The sequence below is a fragment of the Musa acuminata genome, chromosome BXJ2-1, assembly GCF_036884655.1.
Source record: "Musa acuminata AAA Group cultivar baxijiao chromosome BXJ2-1, Cavendish_Baxijiao_AAA, whole genome shotgun sequence".
NCBI classification, from domain to species: Eukaryota; Viridiplantae; Streptophyta; class Magnoliopsida; order Zingiberales; family Musaceae; genus Musa; species Musa acuminata.
Genome location: NC_088338.1, coordinates 12,717,247 through 12,739,509, shown reverse-complemented (window position 1 = coordinate 12,739,509; position 22,263 = coordinate 12,717,247). Strand labels below are relative to the sequence as shown.

The window sequence follows — 22,263 nt, the reverse complement described above, 5'->3', positions numbered from 1 at the left end:
CCCTACCCATAGATTCAAGAAACCAACAAGAATTCTCCAATATTAGAACAACTCAGATAAATAAACTGTGGAAAAAGAGATGACTTGGGAGTATGATCATTTTCATTAATTTTTTCAATGAGTATAAATAAGCACATGTACCAATTCACATGGTGTTCACATTATATTCACATTATATAAGAATGAAAGAGTGTCTTTCGGAGTACTTTAGTAAAATATCTGCAAATTAAGTGTGTGATGGACTAAAAGCAACAAAAGTAGTATAATCTGATAGTTTTGTGTTTTTTTCTCGAACCAACATTTCAATATGTTTCATGTGTACATGAAAGACAGGGTTTGCTACAAGAGGTAATGCCACCTGATCATGACAGTGTAACTTGGCAAGACCCAAAATGTTAACTTATAAATCTTGTAAAAGATGTACCAACCAAATAAATTCATAAGTAATCGTTGGCATAGTTATGTATTCTACTTCTGTCAAAGAACAAAACAATTTTTAATTGTTTCTTTATCTTCCAAATGATGAAGTCCCAGGAAAACACAATACCCGAAAAGTGATCTTGTAACAAAGCAACCTCCCCACTCAGCATCATCATACCCAGTTAAATTTATGTCATTCTTTGTTGGAAACAATAGACACTTAAATATCACAAAAATCGAATCGCTATGACAAAATGTGGTATGCAAAGCTAGTGCATAAATTTACTAACAAGGTGCAGCGAAGAAGTTATATATGGTTGTGATTGTAAGACGAATAAAATGTGGTATACGAAGTTGGTGAATAAATTTAGTAAGAAGGTGCATCAAAAAAGTTGTCACAAAAATCGAATCGCTATGACAAAATGTGGTGTAAGAATCCGGTGCATAAATTTACTAAGAAGTGCATCGAAGAAGTTATATTTGGCCTTGTGATTGTAAGATGAATAAGTCGGCCAACAAGTCTGCAAGTCTTCTATATTGCAACGGAGATTTCACCATAAAGAAAAGCATTTTGAACATTAAGTTAATAAAGAGACCAGCATCTTACAGAAGCTATAGCAAACAAGCATTAATGGTAACTAGTTTGGCAATTAGTGCAAATGTCCCATTGTAATCCAATCCTTCAACTTATGTGTAGACCATGGCAATCCATATGACCTTATAACGTTCAATGAAACAATCAGATGTATACTTGATCTTATAGACTATTTGCAACCAATGAGCATTTTTCCTTCAGGCAAACAAGTAACATCCTTTTCTTCCGATGCTTGAAGTTTTTAAGTCATGGTATATTGCCACTTGGATTTTTTTTCTCGGCCTAAGCAAATTGTGTTGGGTTGAATAGAAATAGAGATGCTGACAACAAAGGAATGGTGAAAGGGAAAGATTTTTATAAGAAATAAAACATTTAAAGGATCAAAAGTACCCTTACCAGACGTCAGCATTGAAGATGATGTTGAGCTTGGGAATAACAACATGGTATGGGAACAATGGGAATCTCATAGCCAAACTGATGGTAGACCAATGCAACCTGATCATCTTAGCATAGGTTGGCTGATTTGAACTTAGCTGAGATGAGATAGATGGAATGGATTCCTCAACAAAAATGCCATCATTCTTTATGCAAGTTAAAATGTTTGAATAGATATGCCCCTTAAAGGCTTGTAAGTCACAAATGATAACTTGGTCAGACAATGATAATGGCAAAACTTGCAATCTAGTGTTATTGTTTCATTTCACCATCAAAAAAGGAAATATGTTCATGGAAAATAGCATCTCGGCTTGTGAAAATATATTTAGCCTCAAAATCATAGGCTTTATAAGCCATTTGATCCAAATGATATCCAACAAAAGTACATTTTCAAAACATAAACAAACACTCACAAATGATTATAAGTAGGTGACTGTTTATGAAGAACTTCATATGGTATTTTTCTATGGAGAAGAGATGCCGACAAGAGCTCATGAGGTAAGATATAGTGAGCAGACTCACTTTCCAAAAGGTAATGGAAGTTTTGACTGAAATCTCAAGGCCTGGGCTACAGCAAGACAGTATCTACATTCTAAGGCCTCCCTATTTGTTAGGGAGTGAAAACTCAACTATGCTTATAAATAATTCCATGTTCATTGAAGAAATCTCCCATAAAATAAGACTCAATTCTATTATCTACTTGAGTTTATCTAACCTTTCGATCAAATTGAGTTTAAATTCTAATAAGGTTTGGAGTTGTAATAAAAATGCATGAGATATATCCATGCATTACTAGAAAGATCTTCCACGATGGTCAAAAATAATGAGCATTTAAATAAAAAGAATATCGAAAAGCTCCCCAACTATCATAATGAACCATTTCAAACAGTTCAGTAGTAGAATTTGAACTTAATCCAAAAGGAAGTCTAATTTGTTTGGTCAAAGGATAAACATCACAAACTTTATTGAAACAATCCAAAATTTTAGGAACTGATTCTGCAAGGTGCTTCATGGAATGCATGGACAGATAGTGTCCACAAATATAATTGGAGTGTGAAGACTATCCACATTAAGACGACAAGGACTGGGAGGATGAGGTATCTTCAACACATGTCACATCCTTTAAGAACAATGTCCAAGAAGGTGGCGTAGCAATAGTACGCAGAAAAGAGTATACTGTGCACTGCTTTGGATGCTCTAATACTATGTGGAGATGAGTTGGAAGAATAGTTCATTCTCATTGATTCTTCAATGAGTATAAACAGGCACATGTATAATTTCTAGATAATGTGTTGTCTAATGTATACAAGATGTATTCACATTATTTTCTCACTATTTAAGAAATCTGTAATAGTTGGTAAGAGCCTAAGAGGAATATTGTCTTAATCAATTGGTAAATCCTTCACTTGATTTGTCAGATTCTGTACAATATATAAACAATTGTCAACAAACAAAAAAATTGTATCAAAAAATCTTTACGCATTAGAAATAAATCAAGGAACAAACAAAGATTATAAACAAAAAATTGCATCAAGAAATCTTGACGCGTTAGAAAAAGATCAAGAAACAAACAGTGTTTACAACAATCTATCAGACAATGTCCACCAATTAGATGAAAAACCAAGAAAATGACACTCAGACACTGAAAAGGGAAACCTTTTCAGGAGGCTAACGCAACTCACCCTAGCTCGTCGCAGCGGCTCGACGTCCTTGGACGCGTACACTCCGAACCCATTAGGTCCTTCCATGAACTCAACGCCATAAGCACGCATGCTCCTCACATACCCGATCTTATAGAAGTCAGGGTCGGCGGGCTCCAACTGCACGATCCAGGCACCAAAACTGAACCACAACAAACAAAACCTCCAGAAAATTTGAGACAGCACGAGGAGTCACACCTCAGAGAGCAGGGAACTCTCCTCGGCCTTAGGCGGCTCGAAGAACTTGAATGGGGGAACGGGAGCGGTGGAAGCTCTGCTGACGGTGACAACCCTCCTCCTTCCCTTTCTGCTGCTGGTGCTGCTGTTGTTGCCAAGGGGTACAAAGAAGGCATTGTCTCCGTTCTTAAGCTGCTGAGATTGATGAGATAAGAAGAGGAAGAGGTTTCAGGAAACCCCACAAGAAAAGGAGAAGATGAGAGATGAGTGAGAGAGGGAGAAAGGCAAGATACTTACAGTGCGATGGGAGAGGAAGGAAGGAGAGGGAAGGGGAGGAAGGGGGAGAATGGGGGAAGAAAACATTGAGGAGCGGGGAGTGTGGAAATGCTCGAGAAAGGAAGAGGGGAAGAAGATAACCGAGAGGGGGTTTCAAAGAACGTTATCTTGCGGCCGAATCGGTCGAGGTAAACCGGATTCCGATTTAAACCGATTCGCTTCTTTGTGGACCAGCCCCCTTAAAATGAAAAAGAAAAATGCTTTTACATTTCCATCCTTACAGAGCTTGAAAATATCATTCTTGCCCCTTCCAAATTTAATAATGCATATATATTCTTTGATTTTCTTTTAATTTCCCTCTAGATATCTTCATAAATGAAACTTAAAAAAAATAAAATTCATTATTTTTAACTACTAATCATGGTCACATTTGAACTAAAAATTTTATTGGAATTTTGGACAATATAAAATGTATTATTTTTAACGAATTATTTGATCCTCAGTGATGTCCAGTAGTTACGTTAACATAAATTGGAGTCTCAAAAAAAAAAGGGTGGGGGGGTGTGGGTACTACTCTCTTGAAGGGATCCAAGCACACATGGTTTGCCACTATCATAGGAGCAGAACTAATATTTGGAGCTCACAGCCTAACTTAAGGATCTTAGCAGAACTAATAAATTGACCCTCCTATTTCCTTCTCTGTGTACGTAATTAAAATCAATAAATGGCACTAAATAATTAGGACTGTCCTCAATTGTGATAAGGATTTGACACAGATAAGTGAGGCTGTCCAGAACATCAACAAGTAAAGCTGCAAATGTTGCACAGATTCCATCAAAGTGAGTAGCAATTGCTTCACAAAATTAGAATGGGTCTATTGTGAAGAAATCTTCTGCATCCAGCTAGCACACACGTACCATTTTAATCATGCAACAAAAAACCCACAACACCCTCATCAGTGATTGCATGAACTCCTGTTTAAACTAAAAATGTCAGATCAGCACAGGAAAACGGCAAACCTCCTATTTGTCGTCTTCAGATAATTAAACAGAACTTTTCAGTCCACACAAGCTAGTAGGAAGACATTTATTCAAAAGATTGAAAGAAAAGGTGCTAAATAGCATGGCATATCAGATGCATCATGTCTGTTGATCAGAAATCTTAACTCCTCTCAGCTTCCACAAAAGCTTCTTTGATTTACTAAAGAAAAAGAGGACACTTCAGCAGAGACCATGTCTCATAGGTATCCAGTCACTACTTGTAATACTGTGATACCTCCCAGACAAGCTTGTTCATGAACTGGCATTTCTTGTCGAAACCCCAGCCCGGGTTGCTCTGCAAAAGATGGCCAAGAGATCAATAATCAGGAATGACTTTCACACCAGTTACAACTGAAATCAAGATATTTAATGAAGCAATAAAAGGAATTGAACTGTTTTTAATTGAACTGCATAATGGAACCAACAATGAATGTCCAATCGCCAAACCTAGAAAATTATGAATCGCCAAACCAAAGAATTTTTACTTCTCCATTGTCTTTATCAAACCCAGAATAAAATTATAAATCAAGAAAAGTAAGTAACCCATTGAATATGACTTTATTGGCTCTTCTGATATTTAAATTTGATAAAGATTAAATTGTACAAGCATATTTTTTTTCTTAGGTAACAAGCAAGCAGAAATTTAAGGTGCCTAATCAAGCTAGCAATGAACAAGAAATAGATTCAACTCCAGCAGCTTTAAATGTCAAAAAATACACTAAATAATATCTGTGAGCTGCACAAGCGAAGCAACATGAAGTGACTCTAAGCCTTACTCCCAAAAAAGACAAATTTGGGGAAAAGGCTGCATGGAGGGAGATTAGGCAAGCATCAGCTAACATGATCTCTCACCAGAAGAAAGAGACCAGAGACAGACCACTCCAGTCTGTGACACCAGTCTTGCCTCTCGCTATTGTTAATGGGATTGAGAGCCTCGCCTATTGCTAAGGTTCCGGGAAATTGGGGTTTTGATTTTTTTAAACCCTAAAGCATAACTAAGATGCAGTGTAGTAGAAACATTCTACAACTGCACACATTTCAATAAACCAACCTATGATTAAGCTGAGCTTGGAGCAGTATTCTGAAAAGGATATAGCAAATATTTTCACTATGCTCCTGAATTTGGTTCTAGAGCAATTCTAAAGAATAGAGTAATTTACTTTTTCTTGTTGGTCAGGACTCAGGTACACAAAACCACTGCATAAAAAATCTCTACAAGTGAGTTTCATAACATCTCTAGATGTCAAAGAGAAGAACTAAATCATATCTTTTCCAGCATTTTTGTCATTACAAACAACTCATAGGAAAAGTATATTTGTGACACATTGTAAATGGTAATGAATAACATTTTTGCAGTCTCATACGATAATGAAGAGTTAAAGAGGAATGTAGAGAGTTAAAAGATTAATTGTATTTAGTATAAACTATAAAAATCCTTCCGAAAGGGACTAGCATCAAATTTAACAGCGGTAAGGGTTAGTATCTATTCCTCAAGGCGTCAATCTGATATATTCTAGACAATAAAATAGATGAATTCACTCTTCAGAAAAAGAATATGACTTTCAACTTGTTTGCATCTGCTTGCTTTTTCTTTTTAGTAGAAGCAGTGACACCCTGTCTTATATACTAGGGCTCTTTGGATCCTGCATACAGGCATGCAGCTATATGGATGCAGGTTCTGGCTGTACAGTTCCTGCATTAACCGCATATGAGGCATTTGCCAATGCACTAACTTGTATCTAATGCAGACAACCAAACAAGATAACAAAGATCCAAACAACCACGATTTAATTTATGGATGTCAAATAACTAGATCCATAAATAATATATTATTCTGGTATGCAAGCTATAAGGATCCAAGCAACCTCTAAATTAAGATAATAGGCCCATCCCTTGGACCATTTGCATTCTGACAGTCAACAATATCCAATTAAGTGTCCATAAATGATACTACAGAGTCTTGCTGGATGTATAGACGGGTTGTGCATGCCAAAGAAAGATAGTTGATCCCAAGAATTGCAACATTTTTACATGGGTTTTTTCCTTAACAATATCAGAAAAACATCTGAGTCCTTCAATTCGTCAGAAACTAATGTGATGTCTTCATCAGAGTTGCTACTTAAGTCTTTTACAGAATCAAAATGCTGATTATTAGAATTTTGCATGGATTTTCCTAAAAAGAAAACAAAAATAGTTCTACATGAAAGTCAAGAATTTTAAATAGTAGAGAGTGAAACAAAATGTAGTGTACTGAAACATCTAAAGCAAATATATGCATTGACTGCTTGTTCTATTAAAAAAAAAGGCTTTATACGTGTAAAAATCATGGTCCAGATTGAAACATAAAGACTTATGAATATGAAGACAACCTGCAGAGACAGAAGTGCTCGCTCAGTAAACCTCTTCACGGAAGAAGCTGCATTCTCTGGAAGAGTTTTTGCCACTCTTTCCAACTCTTGCTGTTGTTGCTTAGCAGTAACTCTATCAGGTCCACAGTAAACATCCATAAGCTCTTTCATATAAGGTAGCTTTTCCATAATTTCTTTCACAGCTTCCTAGTTTAGGAAATTGGACATCAGAAAATTCATGAAATAATACATGAAATTTCTAACTGGTAGCCACAACTAAGACATCAATACTTACAATTTTAAGTTCATGTAAAGACAAAATGCAAAAGAAAGGATATAGTTTTGACCCAATATTACCACAGAAACTGATTTTGTGATTGAAACAGTCATATTTGATATAATGAAGGAACTAGAATGATGATACACTGTTTGAACAACAAAAATACAGTGCAGCTAAGGGGAAAAAATTCACAGCTCCAAGAGAATCTAGAAAGAGGAAGAATATGATATCTATCTTCACATGGATATAAGTCCCAAAACCATTAAAAAAAGCTTGCAACAGAAACAAGATGCTACCAACAAGGTGCACACAATATTTCAAGACAGGTGATGATAATCAGGATGTGGTGTGTTTAACAGTTGCTTGAATAAAGAGCATCCAAATAGATTTCTCAAGTTTTAAACTAAAAAAGGACTAAGATAAAAACAACATCATATTTTCCTCTTACCGAGACAATTTAACATGCAGCACAAAGTAGAGATAAATGAACTTGCAAAAAGCCAAATGATAAAGGTGCAGTAATTATATGTCATAAGTCATCAACAAGTCATTTGTACTAAGGTGCAGGCAATGCTATAAACTACAAAAGACAGTCAAGCATCTATAGTCTTCACCACTAATTGTCAATTGGAAAAGAGTGTAGCTTCTGCAATATCTGAAAAGCTAACAAAATCCAAAAAGGCATCAAACCTGCTATCGAATCATGCCTTGGGAGCGGTTTACACTCTTCAACTCTACAATAATTCGTACAGGGATTAAATAAAAACAATTTTCTTTTGTAATAGAAGTTGAAATAAAAGAACAAGCACTTCAACAACCATTTGAGAATTCCACTTGCATACTGGTTCCAAAACAGTTTAGGATATACCATGTCGGAACTCATTGCCTTGATATGAAAAATAGATACCAAATTATTATGCTGCAAAGCAGAAATTGGAAGAGGAATTATGTAAAACCATAACTACAAAATTCAAACTCTTTTAACAACTACTGGAAGTCAACTTTAGAGAACTTTTTTCAATAATAATTTGAATTAATCACAAATTTATGCATTCACTTCCAATTTTATAGATCTGCTCAAGGCTCACCATTGAAGTTAGATCAGTTTGTCACTACTCCTTTGAACTTTTGGCACTCTGTGTGATCTTAGCCAGCAATCATCACTTTATATCAGTCCAGTTCACCCATTGTCCTATGATGCATTAGATTCTTGAGATTCTGAGTCTACGTTTTTTTTTTTTCTACAAATATTGATCTCGACAGTTATTATCTGAAGATAAATTGGTTTGCACAGCATTTTGATGAACAATGTAACAATACGGGTCTTGTTGACATCTTTAATTTCTTATCCTAGGAGCAAATTGTAAAGCAAAGACAAAACAGTATAGAGCTTAATGCTTAAAGCAGCTTATATAGAAGAATGTACCAATTTTTTTTGTCAGATCAGTGAAGCCTATTATATTCCAATCAGATTCCAAGTTGTATCCACACATGTATGCATAACAGATAACACCTTGGAGATAAAAAAACCCAAAAAGCTACCATAATGTCTGGATCAAAACTATCTGAAAATGGAACAACCACTCAACAGGTGCAGCTGGCATCTAAGTCTTCTAACAGGCAGATAATGGTCAGATTTGGCTCTATGAACTTCAAATTTTGTTGTGTGTAAAGATGTACAAAAATAAAAGTTGCATGGATCAATTCCAGCCCGTAAGTTATATATTGGGAATGACCACCTTCGGTGGAGGACCATCAACTACTTTTCATTATGTAGAAGGTCAAGAACTTATTAACAAGAATAGACTTCTCTATCTAAAACAAGTCAACAGCACAACAAATCACCTCCCATTCTTCTTGGCTCTGTATCCCTTCATATGCCATCAAGAATGGCTTAGCTTTCTCCAGTGCTTCAAGAAGGGACATTGGAGGCTTCTCATCAATATCCGGATTATCAAAATCAACCAAGTATTCCGGTTCATATTCGATCTGCACAAACAAAAAGATCAAGCTAGAGCAAGATAACAGAGAAGACAATTTGCACAATACAACAAAGGTGGCCTGACAAACCATGTTGTTAGTATGTACAGCATCCAAATATGCGTCCTCAAATGGAGAAGGCAGAGCTGTCCAGCTCATCTCCTCGAACGCTTCAGACAACTGTTTCATCTTCTCTTCTCCAAGCCTCTTCTTCAGCTTCTCCCCGTCAGCATTGTCTCCGAGGTAAATGCCAATATCTTCATCAGCTTCCCCCGCTCCTCGTCCCCTAAATCTCCCACCTCTCCCTCTTCCTCGCATCATTGCTCTCCCTCCTCTTCCCCTACCAGGACCCCTCCCACCGCCGGGGCCGCCGCGAGACAGGACCTCCACCGCCTTCCTCACGGCCTCCTCCCGTCCCATTCTAGGCTGGCTCGACGTCTGATCAGATGTTCCCAGTGTCGACCTTGGAGCCGCTCTTGGCCGGAGATGCCGGTTCTCCTCGCGCGCCCTGGAGTCGGGTTCAGCCGATCGGGTGGGCTTGCCCCTTCCGGCACCAGCGAGTCCAGAGGACAGGCTGAGAGGAAGCGGTTCGACTTCATCCGCATCGGCAAACTCAGGCTTCTCTACCGGAGATACGGCGACATCCTCCCGCTTGAAAAATATGGGCTTTTTAGGTAGCATATCAGAAGAGGTTTCGGAGGAATCCGGCGGAGGCGGCGCTAAGCGACCGCGGCCCCGCCCGACGGCGGGTTTCTCGGAAGACATCCAAGACGAGAAGGAGGGAAGGACGGGAGACGAAGGAAGCACGGGTTGTCCCCTCCCGCGGCCGACGCCTGGAGGGGCGAAAAGGTCGTCATCACCGGCGTTGGAATCGGGTTGGCCCGGGACACGGGACGGGGTCCCAGAACCCCGGCCTCTTCCTCTTCCACCGCCTCCACCAGTCAAGGTGGAGTAGGACACCGCCGCGGCGGAGGCGGGGACGGTCATGGGCCGGCCGGAGACTGCGGCTAGCTTGCCGAAGCCCCGCATGGTGTTCGATGGATTGTCGATGGTGAGATAGCACGAGAGAGAGAGAGAGAGGGAGAGAGAGGCTTTTGGTTGACAGGGCTACGTGGGCTGTAGTAGAATTGGGCCTAATCCTCACCTAATTCTCTAAATAGCTTATGGGCTTTGTAGTTATATGGACCAATTCCAAGCCTCATTAATTATATATATATATATATATATATATATATATATATATATATATATATACATATATGTATGTATATATATGTATGTATATGTATATGTATATATACATATACATATACATATATATACATATATATATGTATATATATATATCTCATATCTTGAAATTTAGTTAATAAATTTTTTTCGTCGGTTCAAATCCGATTAGCTAAAATCTCGAATTTATTGGGTTAGGCTTAGAAAATTTAGGGTTTGGGTGAAACAATTTAGTCTGGAGTAATAGTGAGTTAATAGTTGCTCGCTTTTATACTTTTAGAGTATAATTAATGAGACATGTACACGTAATATCTTAGATGTACATGTGTTACAGCCAAGTCCAGAGTTAAAAGGGCACTTAGTTCATTCATCTCCGTCATTACAATGGAACATAGTAGCTTAATTAGAGAGCTCGAAGAATCATTAGTGCGAATTCTCTCCCCTTTTATTTATAATTTTTTTATGCCTTTGCTTGTTATGATTTAGAGTTTAGTTGTATGAATAATACAAACTTAACTTTAATTATAATTAAAACATGTTAGATGTTAGAAATAGTTCGAATCGGAATTGAACCAAACCGGAACCACCGAGTGATAGTTCGATTATGATTCATACATTTTGATAACGGGAATCATCGATACGACGGTTCAAAGAAAAAAAGAAAAAGGTATCCCCGATCAATAACTCATTTGATCGTTGAGCTTAAACGATCGATGGATGAGTAAATAACTCATTTGCCCCTCTCAACAATCATATAAATAATTATATTTAGGGATATTTTTAATTATTTTTATAATTAAAAATATAATTTTTTTTTAAAATATTTGCCCCTTCTATCCGTCACATAATAGTTATTTTTTAGGAAAAACAATATGAAAACCCTATAAATACCCTTCAAATCTCTCATTTTTAAGCTCTATCTGATTATGATAATTTAAGAAAGTAATATATCAGCATCAACGATCAAAGGATATTGATATGACAGCCAAACTAAAGTTAGATATCTTCAAATTATACTTCAAGAAAGTTCGTAACGTCGATTGCTCTTTCTATATTTTATATAATTACTATGGCTAAATTTTTAAATATAAAAGAGAATATGAAATATTAGAAGAAACTTTCTAATACGTCCATATGGATAGGAATCAATTGTAAATTTTCAAGTACCCTGCTTTTCTCACTTTTTAATTTTCTTTTTAAAAAAATCATAAGTCATTAGTCAAATTAATTATTATTGAATATTTATCTTTTAGTTTTGATAAAAAGTTAGATTTATTGATTATTATCAAGAGATTTTAAATCTTATCGCACAACGAGTTCTCCTACTACTCTTACTCATTCTTTACATAATCTTTATAAAAAATAAAATAATATAAAAAAATTTAAAGCTTTGGACGATCATGTTTCTATTTGTGCTGATATTTGAAATGATCACTAGCAAATGTATTCCTACAATCCACCTGCCATACAGTGGATGGAAAATACAAAAATGTATTATTGTTTTTAGAATTTTCAATGAACTACATACAACCAATAATATTTATAGAATGATAAAAAAATTATAAAAAAAATATTTTTTTTTATTTTTTTATTGATTTTGATAATGTATCGATAAATACTACTTCTATTCCAAAATTATATCAATTTATCAATCTGTTATCATGTTTTGAATTTATATGTACGACTTAGATCTCTTAAATTTTTTGTTCACCTATTAAGCAAACTATTTCATGGGGTCATCCACAAGTAATAAAAGAATGGATAAGATTTTATAAGCTAAATGGTAAAAGGCCCAAAATATTTTCTAGGGATATTTCTACCTGATAGAATTCTACATATAAATTGCTTAAAGAATCTTTTGAATATAAATAATTATTATACACTTTTATTAAAAGTAATGTTAGGCAAATTTTGTTTATATTCACAGCATTAAAACGTGTATGAAAGACTTTTAAAAGTTTTTAATAATACAACATATACCTTATTTGATGTTTATTATCCTACACATAATTTTTTTGTTATTTGCATTAATATTGTTGGTGCATTAGAAGAATATCAAAATGATAATGATTTAAATATGATAATAATGGCTATAAAATAAAATTGAATAAATTATTTTCTTGAAATTTCATCCGTTTATTTAGTTGCATGTATTTTTTATCCTCGCATTAGATTAGATGATTATTTACCCATTTATTATGAAAGTTTAGGAGGATATGTTGATCTTGATGATAAAATTAGATATATTAAAAAATTGGTCAATAACTTGTATGATCATTATAGTGCTAACTTTGTTGGAGAACATGGTACCTTCAAAACTTTGATCAAGTTAATGGGAATAGTAAAATTTTTAAGGGAGAAAAACTATTAATACGAAGATAAAAAATATCAAGGAGATTATTAAGCTGGAACTTATTTTCAGTTTGGGGACAACATTATAAGTATAGAGTTTTCTATTTTAGAATAGTAGATACGGTGCACAACAATATTTTCAATGTTAATGAAGATCGCGATACACATACTAACAACTCTAGTGTCAAGTCTTCTGCGTGGAAAGATAAATCATAGATGAAACCAAATCAATCATGCCCCTTGAATTAGTTGAAGTTTAAGTATACATCGATGAAGACAACAATATCCTATTCATTGATACGTCTATTGAAAGAATTATCATAACGTCCGATAATTATTTTACTTAATATTATGTCAATTTTTTAAGTTATGTCATTATATGTTTATACTCATTAAGTCATTATGGGAGTTCATTATTTTTAAAAAAATTAAAAATAAAAATATAATTTTTTATATTATTTACTTTAAAAAATACTTAAAATTAATGATTCAAACCAAAACTAAAATCAATCGAACGAGAACTAACCCTTGAAGGTTTGGTTCCAATTCCAAGTATTGTGAAATCAGAATCGATGATTTTGGAATCGTGATTAGGTCTATTTAGAAATTAAAAATAATATTTAATAATGAATAAAATTAAAAGTTGCTCAAAAGATACCTATTCAATTTATGTTTAGATGACAATAATAAGATATATTAATGTAATATTGATATCATGGATAATGAAACAACAATAAAGAACCGGAAAACGTTGATTATACTAACATTTATGTTAACTACACCAAGTAATAGATAGCATCATCAATCAAAACCCCAAAACACCACATAGATGATGGAAGAGTGATCATAGACCGCATCCAACTGGCAAGGACAAGCGGACAAGCATGGCTATCAAACTATTCAGCATTTGCATTTGTCTACAACTGAACATTGTAGACAATTAATTCTCCTATTGTGGAAAATTTTGGTTGCCAAAAAGGATGGCATGTGTTGGTCCATCACCAATAATGCATGTCCATCACTAATAATGTCTCGTTTATGATATAGTGGTTTGATGCACTCATGAAGATTTTACGAGCAAGAAGAAGAGTCTTCTTATTGTCTTATTAACCTCTATCTGATATGGCTGTACAAAATGTTCACTCGAGTGTTCCTCTACAATAATGTGTGCCATGTCAAAATTTATGTCTAGAAATAAAAATTATAATACGACAAGAAAGGATAGCAAAGATGAGTATAATAACCATAGGAAGAAGACCTAACAGAAATGAATCGATGAAAGACCTATAGAAGGGAGAGGAGTGGGCGATCATAGAAGAGTTGACGAAGGAAAAAGAAATGGATAGAATGTAAAGACAGACGTAAGGAAAAAGGTGCTAGGAGCGAGAAGAGAGAGAGAGAGAGAGAGAGAGAGAGAGAGAGGGGATGAGGAGGTAAAAGGAAAGAGACGCTGGTGTTTGGCCTGAGAGAAGAACTATTATAAGTTGTCTATGTGGAATCGGTGTGCTTGTGGATTACATCAGAGTGCAACACTGGTTCAACCTGTGACTATGGCTGGAGGATTTAAATATTATATGAATCGTACTAAAAAATGGAATCTATCATGCTTTAAAGATCGAATCGAAGATTGTGAAACCTTCAACGTCAACATGTTCCCAACATATTAAGTCAAATTTGCGTTTGAGAGGGAATCGTGGAAGTCAACATATCGAATCAGCGGGAAAAGTGACCTCACACACTTTTCATTTTTCTTTCTTAAAATGTCAAAAAGTAATTTTACTTATATTGTTCCTCTCCTCTTTATCTCATCTTACTAATTACATATTATCTTTTATATTTAAATCATATTAGTATATTTTAAAATTTTTATTTAAAATTTTTATAATTCTAAAAAAATAAATAACTTCACTTTTCCTAACATGATATCATATACTAGATTGGTATGAAAATAATAAGCAAAAAATATAATTTTAATATTCCTTTTGTTTCCAACATGTTGAAATTATATTTTTGTTGATAAAGTCATTGAAAAAAAAAGATATTAAAATTATCTTTTTGTCCATCACTTTTACGTCGATCTAGCATGTTGTATCATGTATTATGTTTTTCGTCGAGGCAATTGATGACGTTAGGATAAATAAAATTATTTATTTTATTTTCAGAATTATAGAGATCCTAATACAAATTTTCTAAATAGAAAAACTATAATACTATTAATAGGTCCAAATACAAGGAGATAATTTGTAATTAGCCCTTCATCTGTTTACGACTAGTTCTTTCTTGGTCCGGCTTCATGCACCAAGCATTAGTCCGATGAACTAAACCAAACTAAATTAATTATAAAAATATTTTTCTAGAAATCATTAAGAAACGTATGATCCAACTCTTATTTTTAATATAATATTTAAGTTATACAAATATTAGAATATTTTTATTTCTATTAAAATTATACAATTATTTTGCTAAAATTCTATGCTAAGAAAATTTTATATTGAGATGTATTTTAAATTATTTTAATTTTTATAAATTTTAAATTTTATTTCTTAAGTTTATATTTTTATAATTTCAAAGCTATCTAATAAAAAAAATTTGGAGGCGTTAGAATTGATTCGAACTGGTTGTTTTATGCTTTATAATCTATCCATCCAAAAACTTGTCTAAACAAAAATTCAAAAGCGTGCCCCAAAAAAAGACTTTCAGATCCTTTCTTTAGGGGTAAAACTGTAAATAAAAGCATTCTGTAGGAAAAAAAAAGGGGGTAAAATAAGATTATCTTCGAAAAAAAAATAAAAGGAATCAAAACCGGTAACTATTTTCCGAGAATTCCTTTTGATTAAAGCATGTGAGCGTGACAGTTGAAATCCTCACAACGTTATGACGCGTGTCCGTGGTTTCTCACGTCACCTCGTGCTGTTTGTCGTCCTCGCGGACCACGCGAAGCGAGACAGGGCCGCGCATGACGTGCTCTCCTCGCAAAAGTCGCTGACTCTCATCGTTGACTCGCTGACCCTCATCGTTGGCGTCCTTATCTTCCCCACTCCTCTTCGGATTTGGGATTCTGCTGCTGACATCTGTTGTCGACGTAAAAACAGAACCATTTAGCTTTACTCTATTTATGATATTCATAAGAGAAATAAAAAAATATATGTATGATCTCGATGAAGTAAATAATAAGTAAGAAGGATGATTCCCAATCGATGTCACTTTTTTTTTAAAATATTACTTCTAATTGAAATAATACCTAAAATATCCTTTCATCAATTATCCTTTTTTATCTCGTCAATCATTCTCTGATCGCATATATCTCTACACAGGTTGATCTCATCAATCATTCCCTTATCTCTCCTAATCGTTTATATTTTTATACATGGATAATCTTTATCGATCATCCCCTTCATAAGCACAATGCTCCTAGATCCAGAATGAAGGTGGTATAAGAAGGAGGTAATAATATTTTTTTAAGTTTGAAACCTATCGAGAGGTGAGAGAATAGATGATCGATATATATATATATATAAGGATAAATTCGTTGTTTTTGATACTTCGCAAGGATATATATGTGAAACAATCGTGATTTTGGCACCTGTCGACTGCATCCTACTATATAAAACATCGGGCAAGGAGAAGGCGGTGGTTGCCGAGCGGCGGGAGCAAGTGACTCGGCACTTACGGTAGCGTAGGAAATGGAGAAAGCATCCTCGATTCTTGCTTCCGTCTTCGGATCGCGGGAGCCGGTGGCGTCCGCCACGGTCGCCACAATCTTCGTCTACCCTATCAAGTCTTGCCGTGGAATCTCTGTCCCTCGAGCCTGCATCACGTCCACGGGTACTCCAAGCAGATTTCCCTTCCTCTTCCGAGGATTGATGAGAGTTGTCGGTTCGAGAGTTTCTTAGGCGGCAGCGTTGTCCTCGCTGATACTTTCATTTCTTTCCGATTCCGACAGCTAATTCTGTCGGCTTTGTCGATTTACTTGTGGGATGTGTTGAGTTTTGATTTGGTATTTTGGGATTTTATGTCGAGCAAAGGCGTTTGCTTTTTCTTTCCTCTGCTTCTGCTGTGGAGAAGTCAAATTATTTACGTATGTATTTACCATTTATATATTTATTTTGTGACTACATGTTTCTTAGGTTGGCATAGGGCTCTTTGTGCCAAGTGCTCCTGAGTGTGATTAACATGACGTTTATTTCAATTGCTTTTAGGACTTCGATGGGATCGGCAGTGGCTGGTTGTGAACTCAAAGGGGAGAGCATACACCCAACGAGTTGAACAAACACTTGCTCTGGTCGAGATAGAGCTGCCAATTGATGCCTTTAGGGAGGACTGGGAGCCAAATGACATCTCATATATGGGTGAGTAATATAAAGTAATTGCTATAAGATAATCATTTTAAGATCAATGTGTTAGATTATATGATTTTATTTAATTAAGTAAGATATATTATATATCTGATTAAATTTTGATCATATTTATCAACTAATAGAATAAAAGTCTAATTATGATAGAAATTCTTAAGAGATAACGGAACGACTCTCCTAATTATTTTTTCTAGATCTTTTCTAGATATATTGTTTTTGCCTATATATAAACAGAATCTTCTAGGGATCACATCATGATTGTAGAGATCTCTTCTCTCACCTCTCACCTCTCGATAGGTTACTATTTAATTAATTAGAGTGGTCTTGAAAATAGAAAGATAGGGGAAGTGGAGTCTAGCTTCTTTCTAGTGCAGATTCATGATGCATGCAGATCATGATATATTCCTTCATGACATATGAGGTACCTTATTGATTATTGTGTTCAAAAGATATGCATCTTTTGTTTTGGATTTATGATACTTAATTTCAATCCTAGTATTAAATTTTCGCATAATAATTTTATTTCTTACAATTGGTATCAAGTCATGTCAATGTGAGATGAAGCTCTAAGAATGATTATGTATATCTTGAATAAGATTTCTAGTAAGTCAGTTTCATCATCTCCTTTCGAAACATTTACATATTTAAGATTGTCTTGCAGACATAATATTTTTTAATTCACATGGAAAAAAATGGATTCAAGGATTAATTTTTGGTATTTTATTATTTATCTAAAAAAATTCAAAAGAGTACATATTTTATTGCCTAATCATCGTTTAAGGATAGTTAAATATGATAATATAAGATTCCTAGAAAATAACGAATCAGTGGGAGTGAAGATCTCGAAATTTAATTTTGATATATAGGAGATACAAGTTGATACTCCATCATTTTATATTCGGGAAGTTGTTATTCCTTTAATCATTAAATGACTTGATGAAGAAGAATAATAAAATAACATTAATGTACTCCCACATAATGTTGATATCACTACCGATGACTTGTAGAACAATAAAAAAAGATAGTTTTATGAAAATCTTAAAGGGAAAGGAGATATGTCATTTTTTATAATTATGTGATATATCTATAAATATCATATTATGATAAGAATCACGAGGATCTCTTATCGTTTTTACAAGTTATGAAAAGTAGTATGATACAATAAAAAAAGAGTTGGAATCAATAGACCAAAATGATGTACGAGAACTCGTTGAATTACCTAATAATTATAAAAGAGTCAATTATATATGAGTCTTTAGGACTAAACATGACTTGAAGAGCAATAAAATTAAACTTATAGTCAAATATTTTAATCATAAATAAAGCATTAAGCAATGCGAGATATTTTTCTAGTTTATCTAATTGACTCGGTAAGATTCATTATGACATTATTGACTCCTTATTATTTTGAGTTACATCAGATAAATGTGAAAATAATTTTTCTGAATGGAAGTTTGGATAAGAAAATTTACATAGATTAACCTAAACGATTTATTAAAAAAAGAAAGAAATATTAAATTTGATATATAAATTAAAAAAATCTATTTATGATTATAAATAAGCTTCTGGGCAATGTTATATAAAGTTTCATGATACTATTACTTCCTTCGGATTTAAGAAAAATACTATTGATCAATATTTATATCTAAAGATCAGTGGGAGTAAGCTTGTTATATTGATCTTGTATGTGGATAATATATTGCTTGTCAATAATGAACTTGGTTTACTGTACGAAACTAAAAAAATTCTCATCAAAAATTTTAAAATTTTTTAAAATGATTGATATGATTGGGATAATTTATCTTATTGACATGGAGATATTTAAGTATACATCTCAATAATTGTTAAGACTATCTCATAAATAACTTATTAATTGAGTCTTGAAAAGATTTAGTATGTAGCTTTGTTCAGTAAATGATAAAGGTGTAAGATTTAATCAAAGTCAGTATTTTTTAAAATTGATTTAGAAAATAATCAAATAAAAAAAAATAAATATAAGAAAATATTTCCTATGCATGCACAGTTGAAAGTTTATTATATGCTAAGCCTATATCAGACCAGATATTAGTTTTGTAATTGGAATACTGGATAGATATTAGAGTTACCCAATAATAAAATATTGAAAAGTTACAAAGAAAGTAACAACATATCTGTAAGGGATGAAAAACTATATGCTCATATACAAGAAATCAGATCAGCTTGAAATAATGATATTTTCATATATTGATTTTGTAAATTATCTCGATTATAGGAAGTTCACTTTATGATTTATGTTTACATTAGTTGGAGGAGCAATTTACAAGAATAATATAATGTAAATTATATTATCAATAGTAGAAGCTTATTTTGTGGTATACTTTGAGGTTACTAAATAAGCTTTATGACTATGAAATTTCATCTCAAGATTTGGTAGTATTAGACTCAATTGTCAAGTTGTTGAAGATATTTTGTGACATACCGTAGTAGCTTTCTTCTCTAAGAATGACAAATACTATAGTAGTTCTAAGCATATTGGCATAAAATACTTGGTGGTTAGAGAAAAAGTCTAAAAACAACTAGTGTTAATTAAGAACCTGAGTTCCACTGTATTGATTACTGATCCATTCACTTACACATTGCAACCTAAAGTATTTGAAAGAATATATGTTCTTATGATTGGGTTCGTGAGCTACTAATAAAAGTTATGATGATGCATGTTAGAGTGAACATTATAATTGACATTCTTGTTTATATAATTAAAATTATTTATTTCTCCAATCCTTTTCACATTTATGTATGTACCTATTATGGTTAAATGTGAATAATATGATGGTCTTGACAAGATAAATTAGAGGTTATTTTGGATTGTATTAGGAAAGACCAACTGTGTTGTTGTAGACATAGAATAAAGTATAAAATATTATAGAAGTCCAATTATGGGAGGTTTTCGTAGATGATGACTTTGATGAGAGGTAATTACTAAGAAAAGTAATTGCCTTTCCTAAACTTTCTACTCATGCCTATATATAGGCAGGACCTTTTAGGGATTATATCACGGTCGTAGAGATCTCTTATCTCATCTCTTGATAGATCCTTATTCTATTAATTACAGTGGTCCTAAAAATAGGAAGTGAAGAGAAGACAAGTCTAGCTTCTTTCTTATGCAGATTCATGATGCATGCAGATCACGATGCGTTGCTTCATGACATTTAATTACCCTATTAATTATCGTGTTCAAAAGGTGTACACCTTCTGTCTTGGATATACGATTCTTGATTTCAATCATGACATTACATTTTTACATAATAATTTTATTTCTTGCATTTTGTGAATCAGTCATTGTTCTAAGGCTTTTAAAAACAAATAGTTACTTGCATGGACTATGCTTACTTGATCAATCACTATTTTCTCGAGTAATAATTTTACATTTCAAGCCACTTACTTGGTAATGCACTGTGTTCTCAACGGAAGCCTGACATACTTAACCTAACTTTCCATCAAATATAAGATTCTAACATTTTGTTAATAGTTGTATGCATTAAAGATTCTTTAACAAATATGTGCTATGTTGAATAAGGCTAGTGCTAATGCACCTCTGAACTGTAACGTGTGTAGGTAGAATATGGAAGAAGAAAGGAATAAAGAAAAGGAGAAATTTTATGATTCTGATGACGATATTCTTACCCCAACATTTACTCTTCTCTATATTCCTCATTGTCTTAATTTTTTGAAAATAAAAATTATTGATTGGTTGTCTTATGAGGAGCATAACGTTTGAGTCATATGGGTCTCAGGAGAACTGCTCTACACTTCAAATTATTAAGTAAATTACATTGATGACCTAAACATTGCCTAATTGCCTAGGGGTTGCCTAGGTGGGCTTGTTAAGTTCTAGTGAGGTGCAAAGGTGGTGTCTCCTTCAAGATGATTGTTTAATTGTTATAAGTGGCAGTTTTTGAAATAATAGAAATATTTAGACATCCCTCAATAGAGTTTAATGGAAGATAAACATTAATGTGAAAGCATTGTTTTTAGTTTTTAATATCATTGTTGTGAGAAATGTTGATTGGCACATACAGTTTCTCTTTTAATTTCACACTTTCCAGTTTCTCTTTTAATCTCACACTTTCCAATACTAGAGAGAGTGGGCAATCAATATATTTATTATATTTTTATTTCCATTTTTTTCGATTTTGATCATATATATATATATATATATAGCTTCGATGTCTATAAATTAGTATTCATAAATATTATTTTGATGGTGATATATATAATGCTAGTCATACGTGCCCTACAAGTCAATCACGTGAGTGATGACACGTGTGATATGACACACACTCTTTTTGTTTATTATATTATTTGATATTTTATCACTTTATATATATATATATATATATATCTGTGCAATGCGAATCGGATTGGGATGAAATCACGATAATGAGACTGATTCGTCTTTAAACATAGACCATAAATAATCTCAGTTATAGGTTACTCGAGAGGGACATCGAAACAACCGGACATACTAGTGTACTATATACCTGTCTATATGATGGAGGCAACTGGTCTCATAGTTGCTTGTGTGGGGACACTAAGGATATAGTGCATGTGCTCATTGAAGAATGAGTTCACTTATTGATCCGCTTATGGAATGCTGGATGGTTGATGATGCCTTATTGTCAGACAGTGATTCCGTAGTCTCAATGGTATATTTGGTCCTTAGATTTGAGATACCAAGGATGTCCTTTATGAGTACTCCACTCTTTGATAACGGACTTATAAGCCTAGAAGTTCCAGATCTAGCACAGCCGGTCATCGAGAGTGGTAGCCAACCTTACGAGGGCTACTGAGTGTTAGTAGAGGATCATCCGCTCTTAGTGTTATGAGAGGAATATCCCATGTGTTCTTGCTTAGACAAATCCCTGGTCAGGGTCATTCAGATTGAAAAAGAAAGAGTTCTTCGAGAGAATCCGATTAGAGCAAAACTTGAGTAGAAATCATATAGTTATGATAGCATTATCCTCGGTATACAGTCTTTGAGGTATTAGATGGATGAGAGACTATAGATACATGGTAACTGAGGATAGACAGATCCA

General features: G+C 33.9%; 3 protein-coding genes across 8 annotated transcripts in view; 1 reads left to right on the top strand and 2 right to left on the bottom strand.

Moving 5' to 3' along the window:
- LOC135580820 (protein PLASTID TRANSCRIPTIONALLY ACTIVE 14-like) overlaps positions 1-3,780 on the bottom strand; it is a 37,791-nt gene extending 34,011 nt beyond the window's left edge. For 3 of the 5 annotated variants that reach the window (XM_009419412.3, XM_065093538.1, XM_065093539.1), the window contains exons 1-3: positions 3,625-3,771; positions 3,349-3,522; positions 3,133-3,270 (exon numbers count right to left, since the gene is read on the bottom strand). In XM_009419412.3, coding sequence (XP_009417687.2) covers positions 3,133-3,270; positions 3,349-3,522; positions 3,625-3,690 — 378 coding nt within the window. In that variant the 5' untranslated portion in view covers positions 3,691-3,771. Of the gene's footprint in view, positions 1-3,132; positions 3,271-3,348; positions 3,523-3,624 lie in introns of all 5 variants that reach the window. The other 2 variants (XM_065093536.1, XM_065093537.1) reach the window with 2 other exon arrangements.
- An 828-nt stretch (positions 3,781-4,608) lies between these two features.
- Positions 4,609-10,383, bottom strand: LOC135598971 (uncharacterized). Its single transcript, XM_065093535.1, has 4 exons — positions 9,342-10,383; positions 9,117-9,260; positions 7,013-7,198; positions 4,609-4,938 (listed from the first exon to the last, which is right to left on the bottom strand). Exons 1-4 carry the CDS (start codon positions 10,278-10,280, stop codon positions 4,858-4,860), a joined length of 1,350 nt encoding a protein of 449 aa, XP_064949607.1. The 5' UTR covers positions 10,281-10,383; the 3' UTR covers positions 4,609-4,857.
- A 5,944-nt stretch (positions 10,384-16,327) lies between these two features.
- Positions 16,328-22,263, top strand: part of LOC135580815 (uncharacterized) — a 46,934-nt gene continuing 40,998 nt past the window's right edge. For both annotated transcript variants that reach the window (XM_065091645.1, XM_065091646.1), the window contains exons 1-2: positions 16,328-16,658; positions 17,033-17,182. In XM_065091645.1, coding sequence (XP_064947717.1) covers positions 16,517-16,658; positions 17,033-17,182 — 292 coding nt within the window. In that variant the 5' untranslated portion in view covers positions 16,328-16,516. The remainder of the gene's footprint in view (positions 16,659-17,032; positions 17,183-22,263) is intronic.

Coding starts and splice junctions, on each gene's coding strand:
- LOC135598971 (XM_065093535.1), bottom strand. CDS start 10,280: ATGCGGGGCTTCGGCAAGCTAGCCGCAGTCTCCGGCCGGCCCATGACC. Junction 9,261..9,341: donor CTGTACATACTAACAACATG/GTTTGTCAGGCC, acceptor TTGTTTGTGCAG/ATCGAATATGAACCGGAATA. Junction 7,199..9,116: donor AGAGCCAAGAAGAATGGGAG/GTGATTTGTTGT, acceptor TTCCTAAACTAG/GAAGCTGTGAAAGAAATTAT.